At 35.1% G+C, this 11,739-nt stretch overlaps 1 protein-coding gene across 1 annotated transcript in view; it reads left to right on the forward strand.

Annotated features, from left to right (window-relative positions):
• Positions 1-11,520, forward strand: part of LOC126734126 (peflin-like) — a 66,135-nt gene extending 54,615 nt beyond the window's left edge. The window contains exon 4 of the mRNA XM_050437660.1: positions 11,457-11,520. Within this exon, the coding sequence (XP_050293617.1) occupies positions 11,457-11,505 (49 nt within the window). The 3' untranslated portion in view covers positions 11,506-11,520. The remainder of the gene's footprint in view (positions 1-11,456) is intronic.
• The last annotated feature ends 219 nt before the right edge of the window (positions 11,521-11,739 follow it).

The raw sequence follows: 11,739 nt of genomic DNA on the forward strand, positions 1-11,739 counted from the left end.
AAAATGGATGATACGTTTTTATATAACTTTCAGAAGATGTTGCCTTTGTAATTGACCTAAATATTGCTTGCACAATTTCGACGTGTGCTTGGGGTCATTGTCATGTTGAAAGATGAAGTTTTTCCCAATTATTCGAGTACCAGAAGGAAGTACATTGTCACTTAAAACTGTTTTATAACCCTCTTTTCGAAGAATTCCCTCTATTCTAATTAGATCGCCCACTGCAGATCCTCCGAACCACCACCGTGTTTAACTGAGGCCACCGTACAGTTCTCAGCGACCCTTCCATTGGCATAACGGTGAACAAAAACTCGCCTCTTCGTTCCAAAAACCTCGAATTTCGACTCGTCACTCCAAAGAACTTTCTTCCAGTCATCAATGGTCCATTCTTTGTGTGATTGGGCCCACTTAAGTCTTTCCTTCTTATTAAGATCCTTCAGTAGCGGTTTTGATACAGCCAAACGTTCTTTAAGACCAGCATTATAAAGTCGCCATTTTACTGTCAAAACACTGACCACTTTTTTACGCTCCTTGTTGATTTTTGCTGTGATTTCAGGGGCGGCAAGGCGTCTTTTGCGTTTGCTTGTAATTATAATATTTAAATGCTCCTTTGAACTTGTTGTTTTTGGCCTTCCCGATCGAGGTTTGTTGCTAATAGGCCCTTCTCTGGTGAATTTCCTAGCATTATAAAGTCCGTCTTGGAATTCCCAAATCCGTCGAAATTTTATGGTTAGTCTTTCCAGCCTTATGAAGTCCAATGATAATTCCTTTTGTTTTAGGCATTTTAAAGAATGTTGAAAAACTAGCAAAAAAACGGTGACAATCGTCAATAAGCAAGCGAAATTATTTACCAATGTTACACAAAATCAATTCTTCAAGGCTAAACACCTTTAAATGTTTCAAATTTCATCGGAAACGAGCTGTAAACAGATTAGTTTTTTAGAAGAAGTGCATATTTTCACTGTTTGTTATTTGTTATTTGCAAGACTATTTTTAAATACTCAGTGTTTTTCAACGAACCATAGTTGATAGGTATGCTGTTTAAGCATATATGCAATTTAAAAAAGAAATACAATCTAAATATAGGTATAAAGATTTTTGTATCTAATTTAAAATATTAAAAAGAATACATGGTGGGCATATACTTTTAAGCGGTAGTGTATATAAAATTATATTTTATAAAATTATTTTATACTATATTTGAACGTTACAAGACCCGCCACTGAGCAGCTAACGAACCTCGGCTCAATAAAGGATCATCAGCCATCAGTTTCGTTTCTCTGGTGCCTAATGCCTATGCATCACGTTGCTCATTTGCAATGCCAAACGAACCGAGAGGGGTATTCTACGATCCTCGTCCGCGTTGTCGTAGTCACCACCGCAAACGTCATTGATTGCACGCCCAATTACACCCCCGAGATCATGTTTACATAAGTAATCAGCGGGACCGAGTTGACACAGCGCCCGCTTTTACCGCTCGTGTTCAGCCGGAATTAAACTGTCCGCAAACTGGCTGTCCTAGATGACAAGTTGCGGTCTTGTGTTATTAAACAGATGTCGTCTTTGGATGCTTACGTTCATGTTTTTTTGAAATAATTTAAAAAAATAAAGTCTTTATTTAATTATTTAAAATATTTTTATTTTCATGAAGCCACCGGCTAGTTTTTGGAAAAGTCTTGGCAATTATATTTTAAAACTACAAAATAAATGTATAACTTGGTCGACTTGGTAGTTATAAAATAAAACATTAGCATCATCTTTAGAACTACGCTTAATTGTTCGATTCAAAAATAAAAATTATGCTTTTGGTGGTTTTTATAACTTTTATCAGATCTATTTTAATAGCCTAAGTTCTGATTTTGATAATCAATCAATCAATGCTTTATTGTCAAGAAATTGTTATAATTTGTAGACAAAGCTGTAAAACAAAAAAGACACAAAAATACAAACAAAACACAATTAAAAAAAAAGAAAAACAAAACAAAATTTAAAAAAATAAATAAATAAATAAATAAATAAATAGAATAGATTATCTACAATATATACAGATTAATACAATTTAAAAATTGTAAGTAGTCAAAAATATTATTATAAAATATACAATTTAATGTATACAATGTCAAAAAAAAGATCATTAAAAAATCTCTCTACTAAAAAAAATGTAAAAAATGTTTAAAAAAGTAAAAAATTATAAAAAATCCTACCTAAACATGTACAGATAGTAAAAATACATAATCAGCTAGTGCGAAATTTTAAATCAATGATTACAAAAAATAAATCGTTAACTGTGTAAAAAGCTCTCTCCAGTAAGAATGCTTTTAATGCTTTACGAAATGCAAAAAAAGATGCGATGGATTTAATTTCTAATGGCAAATGATTGTGGATTTTTTTTGCATTATATAATATGGAACTTTTGACCAACTCTGAATGTGGGGTAGGCAGGTATAGATCATGTTCCGTGTTTCTAAGTAGATAACTATGGGAAGGCCTATCAGATGCTGAACCGTGTTTGCGTATTAGACAAAGGGACTCAAATATGAATAAAGATGGAAAAGTTTGAAATTTTTTGAAGAAATGCTGGCAATGACTTCTGTATTTAAGTCTCAGTGTATAACGTAAAGCTCTCTTTTGTAGTCTAAATTGAGTTGCACTACATGTACCCCAGAATGGAAGGGCGTATCGAAGGTGCGATTCAAAAAGGGCAAAATAAACTGTTCTAGAAGTAGACAGGCTAAGCTCCTTAGAAATTGATCTTAACGCAAAACAAGCGGAACTTAATTTTCTTGATGAAGAGTCAATATGTGAGTCCCATTTTAACGAGTTGTCAACAGTTAGCCCTAAAAACTTTACAGAATCAACTTCGTCAATTGTTGCATTACCAAGTACAAAAGATTGCAAGGTATTTTTATAGGACAACATTTTAGTTTTGGAAATGTTGAGACAAAGGAGATTAGAGTCGCACCATGATTTGATAGTAGTTAAGTCACTTGATACGGTTCTATGAAGTTTATAAATATCCGGATCACTCCAGGTAAAACTAGTATCATCAGCAAATAGACTTTACTGTTAATATTTAGATTAGCAATGTCATTGATGAAGATAAGAAACAAAATAGGGCCAAGTACGGAACCTAGAGGCACTCCACTTTGTATTGGCTTGCAAGAAGACATAGTCGAATCAATTATCACAGCTTGACTTTTGTTACTGAGATACGACTTAAACCATTCAAAAGGCGCTCCTCTGAACCCGTAATATTGCAACTTTTTTAATAAGATGTCATGATTAACACAATCAAAGGCTTTAGAAAAATCACAGAAAATTGTTGCTGTAGGGTGTTGGTTGTTTAAGCTAGAGTCTACATTATTAAAAAGAGAAAACATAGCATCATTTGTGCTTTTGTTATTTAAAAATCCAAATTGATGGGAAGTAAGTATTTTATATTTTAGCAAAAATGATTGAAGTCTTTTTTTAATCAATCTTTCAATAATTTTTGAAAGTGTGGGAAGAAGAGCGATAGGGCGATAGTTGGAAGACTGATCTTTGTCTCCTCTTATTAATTAGAGTAATAAGATGACATAATGTACATTCGGGCAGATTTGAAAACATTTTGAGAGTAAGTCCATCAATTCCAGAAGAGCCTTTGTTTTTGATTTCCCTAATTGAACTGCAAAGCTCTGGTAATACTACGGGCGTAAAGAAGAAGCTGTGGAAATTCTCATTTGCAATGGGAAGATATGAAAGTGGATCATGGGAAGGAGTTATGGTACTCATTAAATTATTTGCCACATTTACAAAATAATCATTAAGGTTCTCAGATGAAGTGGAGATAGTATTCGACAAAGAAGGCTTATTTCTCAAAGCATTAACAATCGACCATGTTTCCTTAGCCACATTTTTAGATTTAGCCAGTCTCCTATTATAGTAAATATCCTTGGCTGCTTTTAAAGTTCTCTGATAAATCTTTTTATAAAGTCTTACGTACTCATGAAAAAAAGCGCTGTCTGAAAATTTCTTAAGATGAGATAATAAGCGCATGTTCTTAGCAGATGTACGCAAGCCTTGGGTAGACCAGGGGTTATGTTGCTTCTTTTTAAGAGGTCTCAAAGGAAAGGACTTGTGAGAAAAACTAGATAGCGTTTTTACAAATCTAGAGAATTCTGAATCAACGTCGTCAGAGAGAATATTCCAGTCAGTTGATTGACAAAGGTGCCTAAAATGTAAAAAATTTTTATCCGAGAAAATACGGCCTAATTTGCGTGGAACATTTTTACTTTTAGATTTAGTTATGGAAAACTTGGTTAACATTGCTTCATGGTCTGAGAAACCTGGGCTTAAGACAGTACAATCGATGAAATCTGGCTCAAAGGAAGATACGACATAATATATTGTACTAGAGCTGGTTTTAGTTATTCTGGTAGGTGATTTAATATGCATGATTAAGCCAAAAGAGTCGAAAATGGACTGGAGAGATTCTTGAGCAGCACACACACTGGAAAAATCAATGTTTAGGTCGCCACATAAAATGAGTTTGCTTTTTAACGGCAGAGACTCAAGCAAGCTTAGTAATTTTTGGAAAAAAACATTTACGTCAGCATCAGGTGTTCTGTAAATACAAACAACGTAAAGATCAAAATTATTATTGTAAACAATGGAAAATTCAAATATTTTTTCAGAAACTAAATTATCAAACCTGGTTACCATTGAAAAGTCGTTGCTAGTAGCTTTGATGTACCTCCATGAGTTAGATTTATTCTATCAAATCTGGCAACTGTAGTGTAATTATCCACCATCACAGGCTCACCAACATGCAACCAATGTTCAGTTATGGCAACGATTTCTGGAAAATGAAGCTCTTCTAGTAAAAGAAATAAATCATTAGTTTTATGTCTTAAGGACTGAATATTTAGAGAGAAAATACTAAGCTTGCCATTGTCCAGTATTTCAGAGGGTGCTTGATCCTCTGTTCACGTCAAGTCATTTAAAAATTTTTATTTCTGGCGGGAGATCCACCAGAATAATAATTGCTATGACTCTCTCTGATTTTTTGAAGGCGTAGCAGCTTTTCTGATGAGAAGAAGGACCTAAAGGCTAACAGATCTACTTCAACTTCAGTTGGACCAATACCATAGGCATCATGGCAGCGAAAGTAGAGCCTCCGCAAAGAGTCCACGTCACCAGGAAGTCCCTCTGATGCAAGTGCCAATCGGATGCAGATAGGCAAGGAATAGCCTAAGAGGTTTTAAGATGAAAGGGTCTCTCAGTCTGGCCAATAAATAGCGACCATCAGTCGCATCTGAGTCTCTTGATAGCCGCACTATTGGTGGAGTCAACGGGTCCATATTATTTGCTGCTTTATTCGCCACTGAATTATTATCGATGACAAAATCAACCTCTAATAATTCTGTTGCAAGGGACTTAGAGGCAGCAATGGCCTCCCTATCAGAACTAATTTTTAAAGATTGAACCTCTCTGGATATTGTAGCAGATGTTGATGAAACTGAGCGATGTGGCAGGTTATGGCTGTCTGGAGAGTGAGGCTTAGACTTAGACTGGGAAGGCTTAGATTTGGGCGAGGTGGTACTATTTATTTGGACTGGCGCTTTAGAGGTTTCCAAACATGAATTTGAGATAACATATTTTCTTTTAAATAACCGTGGGTTAAGGAAGTTTTCTGTTTAGGAGACTTTAATATTAATCTTTTAAATTTAAGTAATCCCCTTACATCATTATTTAAAAATAATAATCGCACTTAAATAGAAAGAAAGAAAGAAAGAAAGAAAGAAAATGTGCTATATTACGTAAGAATAATCTTGTGTACAAGCATCCTACAAGCTAAAAAAACAAAACACAAATACAATTTCAAAAACTGACAAAACAATGAACAAACTTAAACACAAGAAGACAAAACTTTTTGAACATACTTAAATTAAAGATAACTAAATAAAACAATCAATTACTAAATAAAGGTAAACTTGTTGACAAAACTAGAGAAGAAAAAAGGAAAAAAAAGAAAACTTTCCAACATGTCCAAGGTTAAAACCTATCATTAAAAAAGTCATCCAGGTTATAATATGCCTTAGCCAATAAAAGCGACTTTAATTCTCTTTTAAATCTTTTAACATCCGATATATGTCTAACACACAGAGGAACATGATTGTAAATTTTTTTACTTATGTAAATTAATGAGTTTTTGGTAAGGGAAGACGTAGAAATAGGTAGGGAAACATCATTTACACGACGAGTCAAATGGCCAGTGTCAGAGGGTAGTTTGGGAATTTTGTGAATAAGAGCAGCTGTTTCTAAGATAGAGAGTGAAAAAAGAGTTAGGATTTTTTCAGAAATGAAGAGGGGTTTGCAAGAATCTCTTAACTTAGCAGAACACAGGTATCTAACTGCTTTTTTTTGAATAACAAATATAATGTTAAGTAGCCCTTATTGGTTAAACCCCAAAAAGGCAAGCCATACCGAATATGAGATTCAATAAGTGAAAAGTACACTAAACGTGCAACCACCCCTCCCAGCTCTTGTTTTGCCATTCTTACTGCGAAACATCCAGAAGATAATTTCCCAGCTAAATGTAAAATATGATCTTCAAACCGAAGGCGACCATCAATGGTAATTCCTAGGAACTTGCAGCACTCTTTATTCTGCAAGAGGGAATTTTCGTCAAACATCAGACCCTGAACTTCGCACTTAAACCCCATAATAGACGTCTTTCTTACATTAAACACGAGCCTGTTGGAAGCACACCACCCTGATAAAATCTGAAGGTCTTCAAGGATACAAGTCTTAATATAGTCAGAATTTTTATGGCTCCATAGTATGGTGGTATCATCAGCAAACTGAACCACCTTGCCCTGCAGTTTCAATGAACTCAAGTCATCCACATACAGTAAAAATAACAGTGGTCCAACACTGAACCCTGGGGAACGCCGCATTTTAGGGATCTAGAAGCAGACAAACGCCCAGACACTGAAACCTTCTGAGTACGATTTGATAGATAGGACTCAAGCCATCGCAACGCTACGCCTCTAAAACCATATTTATCGAGCTTAGAGAGCTACAGTATTCCATGATCCACACAGTCAAATGCTTTGGATAGATCACAAAACACTGCCGCCGATGACTCTCCAGAATTCAAAGACACATAGACGTTCTCCAAAAAGCTAAAAACAGCATCATGAGTCCCTTTACCGGCTTGAAATCCAAACTGATTTGCAGACAAAATGCCATTATGATGTAAAAAGGACAAAATTCTGCTTTTTGCAAGTTTTTCAATTATCTTAGAGAGGCTAGACAAAATAGAAATGGGACGGAAATTACAAGGCTGATCCAAATCTCCACCCTTATGAAAAGGGATAACCACTGCCTCTTTTAAACATGAAGGAAAAATGCCATTATGTAAAGAATTGTTTATGGCAGAAACTAAAGCATTTAAGGCTGAATCAGGCAAAAAGAGTAACAACCTCGAAGATATCCCATCAGCTCCAGATGATTTATGGTTTTTTAGGCGTTTGATTTCATTTTTTACTTCGATAAGTTCGACAGGATGAAAGAAAAATGAATGCTCAGCCGACACTTGTTGAAGATAGTGTAAGGGATCAATGTTACTACGAATGCCCTTGAGCAAGATATTATGTATATCACAATAATAGTCGTTTAAAATGTCTAAAATCATTAATAATCGACCAACACTCTCTTTGCCTATTTGATGACATATTTAAGCGATCCCTATAATAATTAGATTTTGCTGCTTTAATTGTCTTTCTGTACAGACTACGGTATTTCTGATGATATACAAGGATATTTTCATTTGTGGTATATTTGCACAATTTAGTCAAAAAACGGAGGTTTTTAGCACAAATTCTAAGGCCTCTTGTAACCCATGGTTTTCGTTTCTTAGTTTTAAGCCTCATTTTAGGAAAGCACTGATTGATCTCATCACACAGAACTTGAAAAAATAAAGTAAGTGGATCAGAAGCCGTTTCAAGTGCATTCCAATTTACCGAAGCTGTAGCAGCAGAAAAAGCATTGAAATTTCTCGTGCTGAAAATTCTTCCCATATAATGAGATGAAGATGATACAGTATTATATGGCATTTTAGCAAGAATAGCTTCATGGTCGGAAATACCAGATGGGAGTACTGTGCATAAAACGTCATCAAAATTTGTACAGAAATAGTCAATTGTAGTTGCAGGTGAAGAAGTTATTCGTGTGGGAGAAAGAACGTGCATTTTCAAGTCGTAAGAATTTAAAATACTTAAAAGAGAAGTACGTGGCAAGGTTTCATCAGTGTAGTTGATATTAAAGTCACCAGCCAATATAACCTTAGAGTGTAGGGACAACTGGGATAAAATAGAATCAAGTTTGTCCAGAAACATAGACATATCTCCTGTAGGTGGCCTATAAACACAAAGAATATATAAATTAAAACGCTTACAAAAAGAAAGAGAGAATTCAAAAACATTCTCTAACAGAAGATGATCATACTTATCAATATTACAAAAAATCGTTTCAATTGTTTGCCTAGCCAAGATCATGATTCTTCCATGTATAGATTGTTGACGACAAAAATTTGATATAGGAAGATAATCAGATATTAAAAAACATTCACTAGACCTCAACCAGTTTGAACAGCCAACCAGAGTATCGGCTACTTGCAGCACTCTTCTTGATGCCATATTTGTGTCCAATGTGTCTCTGATACATAATAAAGGGGTCATTTGCGCAGACAACATCTTAGATCACAACTTGGTTTTCTGTGAGCTAAATTTAAACAGGGTACCCATAGTTCCTAAACGAATTGAGTACAGGTGCTTTAAAAATTTTAATAACCAACTTTTTTTGCAGAATTTATATTTCCTACCATGGGATAACATTTTATATTAAAATAATATCGATAGGAAAATAGTAATTTTTAATAATTTAATTCAAATACTTTTTAATAAATTTCCTCCTTAAAAAAAAAGCAAGAATTATTAAACCTAAAGCTCCTTGGCTAACATCTGAGGTACTTCTTTTTCAAAAACAACGCAAAGAGGCATTAAGGAAATTCAGGGCAACAAGGGATTTACAAGATTGGGACATTTATAAATTTCTAAGAATTCATACTCTGGCTACAATTAGAAGAGAAAAAAGGAAACACCTAAATCTGTTGTGTAAAGAAAAAACTAAACGTCAGGTTTGATCGTCATTAAAAAAGTTTAACATTTGTAGAGATAAAAATAATACCAATATTCCGGAACACCTGTCTGATCCAAATCAAATTAACACCTTTTATTCTCCATTTCCTTAAAATTCTGCGAATTGTGATGAACAAATTCAGTGTTATAATAATGGTGTATTTAATAACAACCTGCACTTCACACTTGCAACTGTTGAAGATGTAAGTCTAATGCGACTGGGGTGGATTAGATTTCACCAAAAATGTTAAGGGTAACTAAAATTGTTTCGGTCATCCTCCACTAAATTTATTTGAAAAATCATCTTTCCTACATCAGGGATAAACAATGAGGGTTTTCGTCACAAGATATAAAAAGCTATAGTGGTTCTGGCAAGGTCAAAGGTTAAGATTACCAACAATAAATAAAAAGGGCATATTAAGATGCATGAGAAAGGGACTAAACAGGGTCTACATAAACATTAAAATCACATAATTCAATTATGTTCACATATTCAGTTATGTTCGCATTTTTATGTTTACATCAATTATGTTCGCATTTTTAGGATCCTTAGAAACCCCTTACTTGAAATTTTAGCCCCTTTTTATTCGCTACCTCTTTTAAATACTTTCTTTCTAAATCTCTTTTCATTAATTTTTACTTTCAATATTTTTTTTTCAAACAGAGTGAGCGAGGCGGTGCATTGTTGAAGGCTCCTGCTATGTCTAAGAGCACCGCCACTGACATTTTCTTTTGATTCAGGAAGTTGCTGATGCTTGCTATAAGACAATTGAGAATTAAGTCTGACGTCAGGCGTATTGACGGACATTGAACGGGCGTTTCTCCAGCGCAACATCTCTGATGTGTCCGTCAATGACCTTCTCTAGGATCTTCAACAGAAAGGATGACAGGCTTATTGGACTGAGCGAAGATGCCTCAGCGGTTGGTGGTCCGGCTTTCGGAATGTATATTACGTTGGTAGCTTTCCAGCACGTTGTGATGTACCTTACTAGACTGGCTCTAATTAGTCCTAATAGGTGGGGTAAAAGTAAGTCCAGCCCAACTTGAAGTAGTGCTGGATAAATGCCGTTCCCTCCCGGGGATTTAAGGGGCTATGAGTTAAAGTGTATGATTTAATAGCACCCAACCGTACCAACCGCAAAATTATGGTTCTGGTAAATTGCCAGTTTTCTTCGGATGGTCGCCGGGGCGCTAGCCCAGCGTTTTCTCCAAAATGATGAAGCAATTCGGACCTGGAGAAGTGTGTTTGTGACAGGACTTCAAGCGTCTCTCGTCTGATTTATGTGAAAGTTATCGGGGCATTTTATCGACCCCAGCTTCTGTTCACGTTTTCTTGAGAGCACTTTGTAGATCGTTGCACTGGTCGTCGTCGAGGCATTTCATTGACGTCCTCGCAGAACCTTCTTTATGAATCCATCTTAGCTTTACGTATAGCCTTATTGTAGTCGGTTAATAGCCTACGGTTAATATGGCTCCCAGGTTACTACTTTTTGTACTTCAAATCGCATTTTCTTAAGATTGTGCCGCGATTGTCCCGCTTCACCTTTAGTGGACAGTTTTCATGATATGCTCTTACAATAGCTTTAAACACTTTATCAGCTATGTAATTTAGTTGATCATTATTCTTTATAGTTTTGTTATAAGATAGTAAGTTTCTCTGTAGGGTCGATTTACATCTATCTGGACTAGTCAGTACTTCTTACGTCCCTTTATAAGAGGGACACGTTTAATGAACATTTTTTGCCTTATTTTTGCAACCCTCTAAATGAAAAAGAGATCTCGTAGTATATCATCTTAAAGGACATTCATGTCTGTTTTTAAAGGTATCCTACATTGTTGCATTATATCAAGCGTTTTTGAATAATCGCATTTCAAAGTTGCAGAGACTATTAAACTTCCTTGCTTTAAGATGTTGGCGTTTTCACGGTAGAGTTAACACAAAAACTATTACATTGGGTTCCCTAATATTCTGCTGAAGATTCTGTGTCAGCGACGTATGTCATTTTTTGTATGGAAATGTTGAAATCGAGTGATGAAATTCCGCATATTTTTCGAAAAGGACATAAATAATATCCCCAAAAAGATAATGTTATACTAGTATTCTTGGAAATGCCATTATTGGTTTTTTTCATTTATTGAAGAAAATTTGATGGGATGATGTATACGCTAATATGTTCGAAGAGACTATTGATACTCTTATCACTCATGAACTAGAGACTCAGATTGATACAGAGGGTAATTAAAATTTTACAGAAAGATTTGTTAAAATTCTAGCTGGACGATGTTCCACCTTATAAGACTCTTTCGGGCCGATAGTAGTTGAACGAGAGATTCCCAAATAGATGGATTGACAGAAGGGAGCCAATTGAATAGCCTCCAAAATGACCGGATTTTACAGCCTTAAACTTCTTCCTTCATTGGTCCATCCAAAACACAACCTAATGATATTGTTAATCTTAAAATCCTAAAAGGCGAATTGCAGCAGATTACGATGAAGTTTTCCGAAATGTTAGTAAGGAGTTCGAAAACTTTTATTATTGAAAGTAGTCGTTCATTA

Source organism: Anthonomus grandis, chromosome 3, assembly GCF_022605725.1.
Source record: "Anthonomus grandis grandis chromosome 3, icAntGran1.3, whole genome shotgun sequence".
Lineage (NCBI taxonomy): Eukaryota > Metazoa > Arthropoda > Insecta > Coleoptera > Curculionidae > Anthonomus > Anthonomus grandis.